The 16,107-nt window shown below is 41.9% G+C and overlaps 1 protein-coding gene and 1 long non-coding RNA gene across 6 annotated transcripts in view; one reads left to right on the top strand and one right to left on the bottom strand.

Moving 5' to 3' along the window:
* Positions 1-16,107, bottom strand: part of OSBPL10 (oxysterol binding protein like 10) — a 77,817-nt gene that overhangs the window by 24,903 nt on the left and 36,807 nt on the right. For 2 of the 5 annotated variants that reach the window (XM_081164529.1, XM_081164525.1), the window contains exon 7: positions 2,993-3,085. The exons of 2 other annotated variants lie outside the window; for them this stretch is intronic. In XM_081164529.1, coding sequence (XP_081020655.1) covers positions 2,993-3,085 — 93 coding nt within the window. The remainder of the gene's footprint in view (positions 1-2,992; positions 3,086-16,107) is intronic. One more of the 5 variants, XM_081164526.1, reaches the window with a different exon arrangement.
* On the top strand, positions 11,753-15,913 carry LOC308570315. Its single transcript, XR_014001116.1, has 3 exons — positions 11,753-11,967; positions 13,552-13,696; positions 15,329-15,913. It is a non-coding gene; the product is annotated as an uncharacterized lncRNA (long non-coding RNA).

Below are 16,107 nucleotides of genomic sequence, written 5' to 3'. Positions count from 1 at the left end.
AACATTAGGCTCCAAGCTTATGCAACTATAATATAGTTACAGGGAGATATGCATTTCCTGTTTTTATTGGAGAGATTGTGCAAAACACACATCTTATCCAGGGTGTTCCACTCCCAAGAGAAAATAAAAGGCAGAAGCTTTGGCTTAAAAGGCATTTGCTACAGTATAAAATATGTACGCAAACAGGTTTACCAGGGAGATTTTACTTGCGTGCACAATGTCTGTTGCAGCAAGCTATAAAAATCAAGATTAGTTAGATTGGAATAAGTAATTTGTGTCAATGCTGCTGCAGTGGGCTTAATGTCATTTAATTCTACTTTTAGTGTAATTGTACATTTAATCATTTGAGCTAAGCATACCTTACCTGGGACTTTCCAATTGATTATGTCAGATGTCATATTTGGGTGGTCCGATATAGCAAATAAGCTTAGAACAGCAGCATTTTGCCAACAGATTAATTTAGCCGTACGAATCATTACAGGCTAAAGGCATTTGCAGTACTATGCAGCCTAAAAAGGATTTAATCAAGCATAATGGAAAAAGACAGGCCACAGTAAGAAATCCTTTAATGTCTCTGCCACACAGAGAATGTGCCTTGCTATGTAATACTGAACATGCTCTCGTCAAAGCTGAAACTGTTCACTTTCTGATAAGTGCAAGCAACACTGACAAGGTACGCTTATCGTTTAGTCCATTTGGGATCATTAAAAGCTTGCATTTCATTTCAATTGCAAGGCAAAACGAAAACATTCCGATCTCAGGTAATTCCTGTGTGTGTCCGCGTATTTCTGCAAGCTTAGCAACAGGAGTCCATGGAATGTCTATTTTGTGCAACTATTTTTTATCATTCATACAAACCAAGATGCCATAAAGATCCAAGTCCAATATAAAGTCACCTTGCATTGAATATAAACATTCAGAATATACTCTTTTTAGCAGACTAGCCAGAGCAGCAATGCGCTTCAAGTACGGCACAACACAACCTTGCTACTCACCTGGGAGGCATATGAACTGGTCCCTGGGCTGGCACCCGAGTAGCAAGATGCCATAAAAAAAACTAGCACCATCAGGGACAGGACTTGGCTAGATCTTTTCTCTCTGGTGTACTAGGACTGTACCACATGATGTTAGAGTCTCTGGAGCATTGGTAGAACTTCTAAACTCTAGAAAACAAGAAAGCAGCGCCTGCAGTTCCTACCAGGCAGGTCGAAAAACAAGGAAGTTATAGGAGATGGAAGGATGGAGATGATAGAGAGAGCTAGCAAGTGGCTAAGAAAGGGCCCGAGTCTGCAGTAGGGGGACAACTGGGGTCTGTGAGGATCATAGCAGGGGAGAGAGACACAAATTCCATACTGGGCGAGGAGCTAATTATCCACTAAATCAGTGAGATGAGTAGGGAAGGAGGAAATTAGGAGGAAAGGAGTAAGTAGGAAAACGGGAGGGTTATTGTAAACATGTTTGGTTTTTTTATAAGTCAGCACAAATGCTGGAACGGGAAGCAGAGCAACAAGGGGAAATTAAAATAGGAGCCAAGATCAAGGATAAGGCCTAGGAGAATGGTCTACCCACCTGGGGTAGGAAAAGAGCTGGTCCCTTAAAGAAACATGATACTGACAGGACAAGTTGCACCTATGCTGTCACAATGATCCTCAATGATGTATGCAAGTCATAAGCCATTAAGTTCAGCTTGCTCAGGACAGGGGTGCTTGGGATTTGAACCGCAGGGCTAATTCGCTCACGGCCTGAAGTATATTAAATTCCATCACTTCCAATGCACAAATAAAAAAAAGATTCTTTTCAAGCCTATGTAAAGAAGGTCTGAAAGGACTGGCAGTCTTCACAAACATCCCAGCACCTTCAGAAAGTAGCACGTTTGGCGGTTATCAGGTTTTGCTTGAAGAGGTCGAAAGTATTCCCCTATTCACGAAGCACTACCCCACACTCTGAATGGGCTCCATCCACCCTCAGCTGTTGATATTGCATTGTTTACAATGGGATCCTCGATTAACATTCGAATTATGGCCACCAATGCAGGGATGGGTGATCTATTCGCCACCATCTCAGCACCACATTTGGTGGCAAGAGGCTGCATACCAGATGCCTGAAGTGAGCTAGGCCATTCACACATGCACACACAAGGGAGATTTATATGGAGAGGAGATGTACAGAGGTGACTCTCCCCACACGCCTTCCTCCCATCAGAGTTTTGTTTCCCCCCCCCCCCCCATCCTTCCAAACAGTGATTTCCATGGAGGGAAGGTACACAGGGATGAACACTCCCTAATGCACCCTTCCTCTTCATCACAATCACACTCCCCATCCTGACAAGCAGCAATATTTGGCAGCACACATGGGGAAGCTGTCTGGGCACTGGTGCAGCCCCGGCATTGAAACAAGGGCTGGATGTGGCTTGATCAGGTGTACAGTAATGAAAGCAAAGGGATGTCAAAAGTAGCAACCGAAATAGGCAGCAAACAAGACCCGAGAAGCCAATGATAAAAATGGGAGTGTGTGGGTTACAGATTCCCTCCCCCCCCCCATTTCGACCTTAAAAGCAAATAAGAGGAGCACGTTCAGCAGAATCAGAGAGTCTCCAATGGCTCTCATCTGAAAAAGAACTCCCCACACACACCTTGCAAAGTTTTGCCTAGATTCAGAATAAACTCCTGCACATGGTATCATCTCGAGTCAACAAGTTAGCCACTTAGCTAACACCTGCCCAAGTTGCCTTAGCTTTGCACCTTGGGCTACACCTATCACAGCCTATTCATTAAACAGTTTTATGAGGGGGAACAGGAAAAGTTGTGGAGTTGAGTGAGAACTGTGGAATAAGTAGAATGTATTCAGTAAAGATGCATTCTGCTGACAGACACTCCCCTGGAAGAACAGGGCAACAAATGTCCAATTGCTCCATTAATCAAGCTTCTTCTGTCCTTCATATCAATGTGTTGTCCCCTCCAGCAAGCATAGAGGCCTTAGGGTCTTGCATTACTTGTGTGAAGGCTTGGACACTTGCTATTTCTTCTCTTACCAAAACTGCAGTGGAAGCGAGAACCTGTCTGTGATTTCTGGGAGTTCCTTCTTCCTAGAGGAGCAAAAGACACACACTCCTAGTAAGCAGAATTGTGGGCAGCTGGAAAAATCCTCTCTTAGCCACCTTGTATCTCACTCCAGACTAGGAATTTGCTAACCCATATAATTTGTTTAGTTACACACACACACACACATACAAACACACACACACACACACACACACAAACACACACAGCCCACTATCTCCCTCTGGTATGAATACACACAAAACAGGGGGAAATGTTAGCACACCCCAAATTCAGAATAGATGCTGAATGAAACAAAAGTAATAGATATAAAACCCTTCAACTGAGTATTTTAAAAAAGAAATCCCACTTGACATCAAGAACCCAGATTCTACCAGCCACAGCAGTGTTTTCCAAACCTGGGTCTCCAGCTGTTTTCGGACTACCATTTCCATCATCCTTGACTCCTGGTCTTGCTAGCTAGAGATGATGGGCATTGTAGTCCAAAAACAGCTGGAGATCCAAGTTTGGGAAACGCTAAAGTACTGGTATGAGGGGGCAAAAAGGAGCATTATTAGTTACTATTGGTAATATCTAGCTGTGTCAGTCTGCTTCCTCAGGGGTAGCATTAAATGGTTCGTTCTGTTTCAAGAGACAAGTCAAACCTCATTTTATTTAGTTACTTGCAATGTATATTTTGGATGTCAGCCAAAACTCTCCCCCCCCCCCCGCCCCTCACAGTCAGTTCATGAACTCTAATTAAGAGAGATGCAATTTACAGCAACACACCCCAACAGAAGTCAGAGGAAAGCCAATTACTAGACGAAATCTGCCTGTAAATACTCAAGCGCCATGCCAATACTCCAGGAAGAAGCAGCATCCTGCCATAGAGATCCTCCTTTTCAGGATCTATGTAATCTCACTTGCCAGATATTTCATTTTTTTTTTTTTTATAAAATTTTTTATTGCGTTTCTTTCCATAGGTAAACAAATTTGTTTGGACAACAATATACAAGAAACATTTTCCATATATATAAAAAAAAAAACATAGAAAAAAGAAAAGGTCATCACAAAATTTCTTCGACAACTTTTTGGACCTCCTCGCATCCTCTCAGCATTGCGTTCATCATTCTAACCAATTCAGCAATTTATTATCTTATTTCCCGACTTATTATGCCTTTGTATTTATTATGTTACCAGTTTCAAAAATTTGTAGTTTAATTTTAACACTCTTAATAAACATAATATTTTGTTTCTAATTTGTCTCATTTTTTCCCATCAATACTTACTTTATCATTTACTTAAAATAAATTGCAGAAGCATAACGTTTCTTAATCGTGCACAGTCTTAGCACTCAAACAACTTATAATGTTTTTGCAGATAGTCCTTAAATTTTTTCCAGTCCTCCTCCATTGTTTCTTCGCTCAGATCTCGAATTCTGCCGGTCATTTCTGCCAACTCCATGTAGTCCATCAGCTGCGTCTGCCAGTCCTCCAGTGTGGGTAAATCTGGTGTCTTCCAGAACTTTGCGATAAGAATCCTAGCTGCTGTGGTTGCATACATAAACAAGGTTCTGTCCTTCTTTGGCACCTTCCGGTCCACCATGCCCAATAGAAAGGCCTCTGGTTTCTTAGAAAAGGTATATCTAAATACCTTTTTCAACTCATTATGTATCATTTCCCAAAAGGCCTTTACTTTCGGGCAGGTCCACCAGAGGTGAAAGAATGTCCCTTCTGCCTCCTTACATTTCCAACACTTATTATCAGAAAGATGGTATATTTTAGCCAACTTGACTGGGGTCATGTACCACCGGTATACCATTTTCATAATGTTCTCTTTCAAGGCACTACATGCCGTGAATTTCATACCGGTGTTCCATAACCTTTCCCAGTCCTCAGACATGATGTTGTGTCCTACATCCTGTGCCCATTTTATCATAGCAGATTTAACTATCTCATCCTGGGTGTTCCATTTAAGCAGCAAGTCATACATCCTCGAAAGTACCTTAGTCTTTGGTTCTAGTAACTCCGTCTCCAGTTTCGATTTCTCCAACTGGAAACCCACTTTTTTGTCCATTTTGAATACCTCTTGGATTTGAGCATAGTGTAACCAATCTCGCACCTTACCTCTTAATTTGTCCTGGCTTTGGAGCTTCCAATTGTCTCCAACTCTTTCAATCAGTTCCCAATATTTTGGCCAATAGGCCTCCATATTGGGCTTTTTTTTAGAAATCTTGGCTTCCACAGGTGATAACCACCTCGGGGTCTTGTTTTCTAATAAATCCTTATACTTCATCCAGACGGCAAAAATTGATTTTCTGACAATATGGTTTTTGAACAATTTATGAACCTTCGCCTTGTCATACCACAAGTATGCATGCCAACCATACACATTATCAAACCCCTCCAGATCTAGGACATCGGTGTTTTCCAACAGGAACCAATCCTTCAACCAGCAGAAGGCTGCGGCTTCATAATACAACCTTAAGTCCGGCAGGGCAAACCCCCCTCTTTCTTTTGAGTCAGTTAATATTTTAAATTTTATTCGGGGCTTTTTGCCCTGCCAGACAAACTTAGAAATATCCTTCTGCCATTTTCCAAAACATTCCATTCTGTCCACGACCTGAAGGGTTTGAAATAAAAATAGCATTTTTGGCAAAACACACATCTTTATAGCTGCGATTCGGCCTGACAAGGTAAGTTTCAATCTTGACCAAATATCCAGATCCTTTTTAATTTCCAACCAACATTTTTCATAGTTATCTTTAAAAAGATTTAAATTTTTGGTGGACAAGTATACCCCCAGGTATTTCACTTTTTTAACCACACTTAGCTCTGTCTCTTTCTGATACCCCTCTATCTCTGTAGGTGTCAAATTTTTGACCAAAACCTTAGTTTTTTGTTTGTTTAACTTGAATCCCGCCACCCGACCAAACTCCAGGATAAGTTCCAAAACTCTTTTTGTGCTAGATACTGGCTCCTGTACTGTCAAGACTAGGTCATCTGCAAAGGCTTTCAGTTTGTATTGTTTCGCTCCGACCTCTATACCTTGCACCAACTGGTCCTCCCTAATCATATTCAGCAATACCTCCAGAACAGAGATAAATAGCAGAGGGGATAAAGGGCACCCCTGTCGTGTCCCTTTTTCAATTAGAAGTTCATCCGACACCACATTGTTCACTATCAACTTGGCTTTTTGCTCTGAATAAATTGCTTCTAGTCCATTTTCAAACCCCCGTCCCACTCCCATCCCCTTCAAGTTTTTCTTCATAAACATCCAAGAAATGTTGTCAAATGCTTTCTCCGCATCAATAAAGATTAAGGCAGCCCTTGTATTTCTAATTCTCAACAATTCCAATATATCAATAATGTTCCTGGTGTTATCAGACATGTGTCTACCAGGGAGAAAGCCTGCTTGGTCCTTGTGAATTACTTCGTTTAAAACGTTTTTAAGTCTACTTGCTAAAATGTCTGCAAATATTTTGTAATCCACATTCAGGAGTGAGATGGGACGGTAGTTCTTGAGCTGAGTCTTTTCCTTCTCTGACTTAGGAATCAATGTGATGAATGCTTCTTTCCACGTTTCCGGTGCCCTTCTCCCCTCCATAATCTGGTTGCTAACCTCCAACAACGGTTGTATCAAACAATCCTTCAGAGTCTTATAATATTTGGAGGTGAGACCATCTGGGCCTGGAGATTTGCCAAGTTGCATATTTTGGATGGCACCTTCAATTTCCTGTTGAGTTATTTTACTATTGAGAATTGATCTTTTATCTTGACTTATTTTAGATAGTCCATTTGTCCTCAAGAATTGGTCTATTTCCGATTCTTTCTGAGGCCCCTGTGCATAAAGTTCCTTGAAGTATCTGTGGAAGCACTTTCTTATTTCTTCTGGTTTCTGAACTATTTTTCCTTGAATCTCCAGGTTTGTGACTGTGTTTAACTTTTGTCTTTTTTTCAATTGCCAAGCTAACAACTTTCCACATTTATTTGCTGATTCAAACGATCTTTGCTTCATTTGTTTAATTTTCCACTCAATCTCTTGATTGATCAAATTCGAGTATTGTGCTTGATGGAATTTGATCTCTCTTAGCACCTCTTTTGACTTCGGATTAGTTCTCAACTTTTTCTCTCCTTCACTTATTTTCTCAAGGATTTTTTCCTTTTTTCCATTCCAAAATTTTTTCTTTATTGTATTCTGTTGTATCAGAAACCCTCTCATTACAGCTTTGCTTGCGTCCCAGATTATTCTTTTCTCCACCGTAGTGTTCAAATTTATTTCAAAGTAGTCCTTTAGCGTTTTTTGGGCCTTCTTAACAATCTCTTGATCTCTTAGCAAGGTGTCATTCATTCTCCATCTGAAGGATCCAGTTGGGAAAAGTCTCAATTCCATTTTTAAGGCGTTATGGTCGGAGCAGGTTTTTGGGCAGATTTCCACTTTTCTCGTTTTCGGGGCCAGCCCTCTAGATATCCAAATTTGGTCGATTCGTGTCCATGACAAGTGGGCATCAGAAAAAAAGGTTCCTTCTTTACCCAAGGGGTTCCTTGTCCTCCAGATGTCAATCAAGTCCATATTGTCTGTCATTTCAAAAAAGGTTTTAGGGAGTCTGCCGTCTGTTGTTAAATTTTGATTTTGAGATTTGTCCATATTTGTAGACACCACCCCATTCATATCTCCCATCACAATAATATTAGAATAGTCCAGGTAGTCCATCATTGTCTCATGCAGCTTCTTATAAAATTCTGATTTTCCATCATTTGGCGCATAAACTCCTAATATCAAAATCTTTTCCCCTTGTGTTTGGATTTCAATTGCGAGAATTCTTCCATGATCATCTTTGAATAAGAATTTTGGTGATAGGTTCTCCTTTGCATAAATTACAACACCTCTTTTTTTGACTTTGTCTGATGAGATAAATTCTTGACCAAGTCTTTTATTAATTAATACTTTCCTATGGAGCCTGGTCACGTGTGTTTCTTGAAGGCATATTACATCCAATTGTTCTTTTTTCAAAATATGGAATATCCTCCTTCTTTTTTCCGGAGAATTCCCGCCATTTATGTTCCAGCTAAGTAGCTGCAGAGACATCTTGTTCTATTTTAAACGTTCTTAAGATGGGGTGCCTTCCTTTTGTTCAGATCCCGAGGGTGCAGGCGTTGGCCCGCTTTCAGGCAATATTGGTGCTGGTACAGCTGGAAGCCAATCCACTCCTTTTTGGAGATCTTCTCCGTGGTCGTGAAGGAACTTTTGGTTATCTTCAGGTGTTCTAATTTTAACCTTCCTTTCTTTGTAGGTGAAGGATAGTCCTTGTGGAAACTCCCACCTATAGGGAATTGCGTTGTATCTCAGCAATTTTGCTAATTCTGAATAGGTGGCTCTAAGATCCAACAGCTGTTTCGGGATATCTCTATAGATTTCCACCCTTTTGTCTTGTATTTCAATTGCTTTTTTGAAATGAAGACCTAGGATCTTGTCCCTCTCTTCCTTTGATCTTAAAATTATCAAACAGTCTCTGGATCTATCTTTCTTTACCACTCTTCCCAGTCTATATGCCGAAACAATCTTAAAATCTGTGTCTTCCTTTAAACCCCAGAACTTCGAAAATTCTTGTGTTAAGTATCCAATCAAATCTCCTTGCTCAAGTTCCGGGATGCCTCTCAATTTGATGTTACTCTCACGATTTTTCAGTTCCACCATTGACAGATAAACTTGTTGTTCACTCACCTGTTTGTGCAGGGGCTTAACTTCTCCTTTTATTTCTTCCACTTCTTTTTGTAGAGCTCCCACTTTCTGGATTGCTTCTCCAGCCAATTCCCGATTTTCCGCTGTAGCTCCTTGCAAGTTCTCTATAGCTTGTGTATGCTGGGAAACTTGATCAGTCAATTTTTGAATCGAGGAAGTTGCTTTATCTATCTTCAGAGACTGGTCGTCCACCTTCTGGTTTAGACTTGATAGTTGCTCCAATATTTGTTTAAGTAGTGTATCCGACCCACCTGCTGCCATATCTTCCTCAGTGGGCTTCTCAGTTGTTTCCCTTTGTTCCCTTTGGGTCACCAGTACAGCTGGAACCGACGATCGGCGTCCTTGGGTCAATGTTGTTTGTAGAAATTGTGCTGGTTTTCTTTCCTTTTCTTTCTCCTTAGCCTCTTTAGATTCCTTAGCTTTAGATGCTCTTGTTCTCCCTGCACCACTCATTACACATCTGTCAGTGTTCAAGGTCAAATTGTCTATTGTTCCATGGGAAAGACAAATTCAATTATAAACAACCGGTAAAGTGGAATTCAAAACAAAAATCAGTTCCCAGGATCTTATAATCCGAAAGCCCTGTAGGGGGAGTACCACCAGGTTTCAAAGACAAAGAAGGAAGTAATCCGCCATTAAAGTTCCAAATTGTTTCAAAACAGTAGATTCATTAGTCCAAAAGTCCCTTCATAAACTCAAAGTTTCCCAAAGCACCTTTATAGATCAACAAAGTTTCATGAAAGGTGCTTGAAACAGTATCCCATTCAGTCTTTTCTGCTCAAATATAACAGTTACGTTTCAGCAAAGTTTTGCAACTGTTTCCGCAGTTTGACACAGTCCCTCTCTCAGGCAGCCCGACGATCTGACTCTTTAAAAATCACCCCAGGGGGGGGGAGGTAGGAGGAGACCCCCCGTTACTCGTTCTTTTATGATCAAAGTCCCTTTCCACCTTCAGTTCAACAGTAAAAAGGGCAGATTTAATAGCACGAAAAAGTTAAAGCTTCCCAAAGTCCCGTTTCAAACGCTTCCGCTTTTAAAAGCGTTGCTTTGATCTTGTCAGCAATGTCGGAAGACGGACTTCCCTTTTTTTCGTCTCCCGCTTTCAGCCAAATTTACCGAATTTCTTCTGCCAAATTTTAAACCCCTTTACTCACGGGTATGTTACTTGTAGTTGGTGTTGATTTTAGGAAGAAGGATCAGCGCTCATCTGTAACAGCCGCGCGGCTTCACTTCCGCGGAAAGAGCGATGAACTCACAGCACCGCCACCCCTCCTTCACTCCGGGTCTCCTTACGGGGTCCCTTCTGTGTTTTCGGAGCAGCTTCTGGTGCCCGCCGAGTCCCACGGCCACGGGCTCACTCTACCCGTGGTTTATCTTGATGGGTCGTCGCTATGCCGCAGCGAACGACCCTTTTCCGCAGAGCCCCTCTTCAGAGCTCGAAGAGGACCGCCATTACAGTTTCGCGCCGCCCCCGGAAGTCTCTCACTTGCCAGATATTTCAAAGTCAAAAGCATGCTGATAACACGAAGCAACAAATGTTGCAATCAATGCTATATTCTGCACTTGGGACAGAAGCCACAAAGCCTCTCAAACAGTCTGCTATCTCTTTGAAAAAATACAGTGAGAATCTAACAAGGTGGCATGTGTGTATGGAAAGTGAAGCAGTTTTAAATATAATGTTAGGGGGTGGGGTGGGGTGTTTCAGTCTCAATGATGCCCTAAACCCCTTCCAATTCTTGGGATCTTGTATATTCCATGAATGTTAGACTCTAGTAGAGAAGGTTGCCAAACCAGTCAGGCAAGTTCCTTAGTAAGACAATGACCTAAGCTGGCAATTTGACTGCCCTGATCAGCATCTAAACGAATGAGCTAAGTTGCAATAGCTGCAGCTAAGCGAAGGGGAAGAATAGGTCCAAAGTGGGGAGGGCTGGGCTAAAGAGTGTGCGAGAGAGACAGCTGAGCTGGAAGCGGGCAGGAAGCAGAGAGGCATGGATTAAAAAATCTGTGCTGGACTTTGGGGCTCCCCTTGCAACCAGATAGGGAAGCAAAATCTGTTGCGGTGTTAAAGCTGAGATCTCATGCTCGAGTTGTGCACATGTGCAAATAAAACCATATATCCTAAAAACACTGCAGTCTCCGCTGACCTTCATTCCGTGGAAACCAAACCCTGGGAAAACCTTGGAGACTCTCACTGTTCAGAGACTGGGGTGGCATTTATAATCAGAGAACTGCAGAGTCCAACCCCCTGCAATGAAGGAATATGCTGCTGTCCCATACGGGGACTGAACCTGAAACTCTGACATCATCAGCACCACGCTCTAACCAACTGAGCTATCCATTTCTATACACTTCATTCAGCAGCTTACGTGCTAAACTGGTTTTTAAAGCTCTTTAGGTATGCCACTCCCTACCTATTCCAGGCTGCAGAAGTCATTATTCGTGGAGGATAAGACATGACAACCACCAGAACATTGGGAAAAGGTGAAGGAACTTGATGATGGCAAGTACCAGATGAGCGACTCAAGTCTCACTAGGCTAAGAGGGGAAGGGAAGGAGAGATGGGTGCAACCACGTATTGATGATGTGTCACTCAGGATATCCAGACACGCTCCCTGAGCAGCTTCCTGTAGATATTAAACAACGTAAAGGACAAGCTGCAACCCTGTTGAGACACCAGTGTTTAGTCTATGAGACAGAAGTGATGGTGACCATAAGGGATGATTGAATGAAATTGAATTATATAAAGCAGTACCTCCGTTTGCACACAGGATCCCGAGGAATCCGCAACCGGAGGTGCCTGTTCTGCGCATGTGCACGGTGCGTAGATCACTTCTGCGTATGCGCAGGTGGCAAAACCCGCTAAACCGGCACAGCGTGGCGTGGGGACTCGCTTCCGTGGTGCCAAAAATTGCATCTGCGCAGACGCCAAAAATTTTGTCTGCACAGATGCTGCAAATCGCGGCCGTGGGCACGATCTGGCCCATGGAGGGACATCCGCTGGAGTGAACCAGCCCAGGCAAGGAAAACCTTGCCAACCCCTGCTCTACACCTCCACTGAAAGCACTGAAAGATTGTCTTAAAGAGCAAAGTGACTTTTGAAACAGCCTCTCCCTCCTTCAGCAGCTGTAAGAGGGCACTTGGGCGGCAGCAGGACCAGTTCCCCACCTGCTTAAAGGAGAAGGCAAAGGTTTGGGTTTTTTTACTCTCCATTCATCAGCTGGGAACAGGGTAGCACAGCCAATACAGGATTAAACCCTGCCCTCCCGCCCATCAGCTGATGTCAACAGAGATGTCACGCCTGCCAAGCAAAACTGGTCCCCCGCTGGTGGGCCAAAGTTGGTCCACAAGTCAGATATTCCTTACCCCAGTTACACAACAAACATTGCCTCATTCAGTCTGCTTTCAGACACTGACCAGCAACTGATCCTCTTCTCTCTGCGGAGCTGGCATTCCTGATATAAAACAATACTCTCCACCATCACCAATACTCTCCCAGTTCAACTCCTTCGAATTACATGGGCCGTAAAATCGAGCGGTCGGCAGCGTTTTGAGGAATTAAAACTATTTTCAATAGGCTGCATATCTAAAGCGTAAAAGGTGGGATATAAAAAGTTCCACTACGTAATTTTAAAATTGAGTCTCTCTTTAAAAAAGGGCGGAGGGGGTTGAAGGGCAAATGTGCATTTAATTCTATAAATATCTAGGCCAAACCTTAAATTGTGTGTGTGGGTTTTTAAAAGGGGGGTGGGAAGGCAGGGAGCCTGCTTCAAGCCCGGGAGGAGGGCCAAGCCTGAGGGGTGAATCAATGCTCAAAAATCAATGGAATGTACATCTGCTCTTTTCACAGCAAAGGCAGGGAAAAGCCTAGCTTACCCACCCTAGGAGAGGAAAATCAATGCACTCCCTAAGTGAAGTTTTAAAAGCAGCCTGGGTTGGTGGCGAAAAGAACAACTAGAAAGGAAATTCACCAGGTTTTGGCGCATGGAGGGGGAAGAGAGAGAGAAAGTCAGAGTCCTTTGAAAAAGAAAGGAATTGTCTCTTTGGAATATCTAGTTGTTGTTGGTATCCGATGTCTGTCTCAAGAGAGAGATATCTAGTGATGCCTATCTTAAAGGGTTATTTTAAGGGTGACTAAGTTACTGCTTTTCTGAAGTGGTTCAAAGCACCTTGCAGGTATTCAGATTCTGGAAGCCAGGCATTAACTACAAAAGTGATGCTGCAAGACTGGCACGTAACACTAAGCCAAACTACAGCTTGGCAAGAACAAATAACTGCAGGAGAGGAGAGGGCAGCAGCTGAGCTTCTCCCCTGTTGTTTTGCTGCTGTGCTGAGTTAAGCCATGATATGGCTTCATGTACTGTCCAAACCCAGGCTTGTGGGTTAAGCTTTCTTCAGATAAACCATGAGCTGCAACCGAGATTTGCCCTATGGCTTTGCAGCTTGTGGTGTGTCTTGGACAGCAAAACCATTAGCAGAGGTGCAGAGAATACTAACTTAATGGCTTAGTGTGTTATGTGAGAATGAGGGCGTTATGAGCCGATTTGATGTTTCTGTGTATAGCTTCACAAATGACACTTACAGGCTGTATTTTCCCCTTTATCCATTTTTCCATTTATCAGGTTTATTGTTGTTGTTGTTTTGAAAGTGCAAATTATACTCCATGAACCATGGCCATTTCAAAGTATAAAGTAGACAAAAGTTGAGCAATTTTAAAATGTCTTACTCATTACAAATTTTTAACTTTCATATCTTTGGGTTGTATCCAATGAAGTCATCCCACCTGCTTTGGGGGTTCCCCCAACCCCCAGATACAGCCCTTGATGTTTCATAAATTGGGGTGCTCCGATGGAAGAAGGATCATCCACAAAAGAAGAAAGTTTCATAGGCAAAATCTGGCCAGAAATCTCCACAATCAGGTACATCTATATGGTTATATACTCTAGCTTTACTCACTGTTAGGCAAAAATCAGCATGATAGATGATAGATAGATAGATAGATAGATAGATAGATAGATAGATAGATAGATAGATACCAAGGGGTTTCCAGCTGTAATGCGTTAGGAGATACGGGAAAAAAAAGTTTACAAATGGGTAAAAGCTTAATGGTAAGGATTTGCTGAATTAACAAATTGAAGTGGAATACAAAGAAGGGAAGTATGAGGAGGTCTGGGGAAATAAGTGTAAGGAAGATATGTTATGGAAAATTATTTGTTTTTTAACTGTTTTTATGTTGTATTTTGTATTTTGTTTCTTTTTATTTTTCATTTTCATTGTTATATTTTAAAAACTTTAATAAATATCTTTTTTTTAAAAAAAAGATAGATATTGCAATTCAAAAATTTACTTTCAAATGAGAAACTTAAGATTTACAAAAAAGAAAAAAAAGAATATTAATGTCTTTGAACAAAGAGAGAGAAGTCTACTTTGTTCATGCTATATTTGTTTCTTTATACAAGCCTGAACCTGTTGTTGTTGTTGTTGGTTTAAAATTAAGAAAACATGAGTTTTACAAATGCTTCATTATGAAAACAAAATCCTGCGGAAGGATTTTTAATCAACATAAAAGCAAGCAAGAACTATTAAATTAGTTTTTACTTCAATTTATACAAAACAGGGTACAATTGTGTACAATGGTACCTCGGGATGCGAATGGGATCCGTTCCGGAGCCTCGTTTGCATCCCGAACGGATCACAAGACACGATGGCTTATCTGTGCGGGTCGCGTTTCGCCGCTTCTGCGCATGTGCGTGACGCCATTTTGAGCATCTGCGCATGCACGAGCGGCAAAACCCGGAAGTAATGCGCTCTGTTACTTCCGGGTTGCCGCGGAGCGCAACTCGAATGCGCTCAACCCGAAGCACATTCAACTCGAGGTATGACTGTATTAATATTTTTACTTTTAATATTTTTACATGAATAAGTATGAACATCCTTGTCTCTTGAGCTTTGGACCAACTACACATATGACTTGAGTGATCCCAGGTATTGTTAGATTCTGCCTGTAATATGTTCTAATTCTTGAAGAAAAAACTTCTATCTTCTACCATAGACTTTTCTATACAGTAAAAGGTTTCAAAGCGTAACCACTGAAACAGCATTTGACCACTAGGTGGTGATCTATGGCAACACTACACTGCTTGTCAAGTAATCTCTTAGTGCAGCCTAAGAGGGAAGAAAATAAACTGGGATGTAAGTGGCACACATCCAAAGGGAATCTCAATAAAGTGGACCATGTGAGTTTAAGGGGAGATGGGGAGCAGGGCTGGCTGCATGAGCTCTGATTGGCTCCCAAGGAGGCAGTAAACATATTCATCTTGTCTGAATGACTAGACATTATGAAGCAAAGGCCATAGAAAGCAATACTGCTGACTTGGATGAAGATAATGAGACTTGTGAAAATGAAAATCATTAACAGGCTTATGATGAGGGAAGCTACGGTGTTTATTAAAGCAATTCCTTTGTCAGCGAGGTTACCTGTGGATTATGCGCTCCCTGGGTTGAAAACGCCATTCATCACTTTCTGAAGGTTTTTGTTTTTATTTTGGAAGAGTGAAGACTGAGCAAAAAGCTCCCAACTTCAGGTGTCACATCCACAGGCAACACAGACAGAATTTATGCAGCCAATTCCCACTACAGCAGCTACCCAGGAGCCACTTCAAATATGCCACAACATTTCATTCTCAGTTCATAATTCAAGGGGGCCTTTGGAAACAATTCAGCACAAAAGGGAGAGCGCATTCTGCTTATGCTAGGTATTTTCTGCAGGCATTTGCTTCACTGCACAGTGAACTGAAAAAATAAAGGGGAAGGAATGAGGTCTCTCACAACACATATACTTAACACATACACACACACACACACACAGTTAGCCTGTTAATCGAAGGGCTCCACAATCTAATAAGACTGAAAGAACAGCATCCACAGCACTTCAGCAGAAGCACTTAACTCATTTTCCCACAGTCTTTATATTCTCCAGCCTTTTTCTTCACCAAACATCTAAAAGGGCTATTTAAAGCTCTCTGGTTACAAGAACCAATAACTCCCAACCTATGTACTATGTTTGCCCATGTGGTGATCCATATGCAGCCAAACATGTCTGCATCCACGCACGAGAGGGAGGTATCAGAATAAAACAGCTTTCTATATATCTGCTCTAATGGGGAGGTCTAAATGCACAGTATGAAATAAATCTTAAGGAGGTTAAGTTCTAGTCCTAAACCAGAACTCCTAGACTAGGGAGGAAACACGAGCATTAGTAAAAAGGACCTTTCAAAGGTGATCTATTCAGCTACAGCCCATATACACAATACGCCTAGAACACAGAAAT

Source organism: Podarcis bocagei (assembly GCF_964188305.1).
Source record: "Podarcis bocagei genome assembly, chromosome: 12".
Lineage (NCBI taxonomy): Eukaryota > Metazoa > Chordata > Lepidosauria > Squamata > Lacertidae > Podarcis > Podarcis bocagei.
The sequence above is the reverse complement of the archived record's forward strand: the minus strand, read 5'-3'. Positions and strand labels throughout refer to the sequence as shown.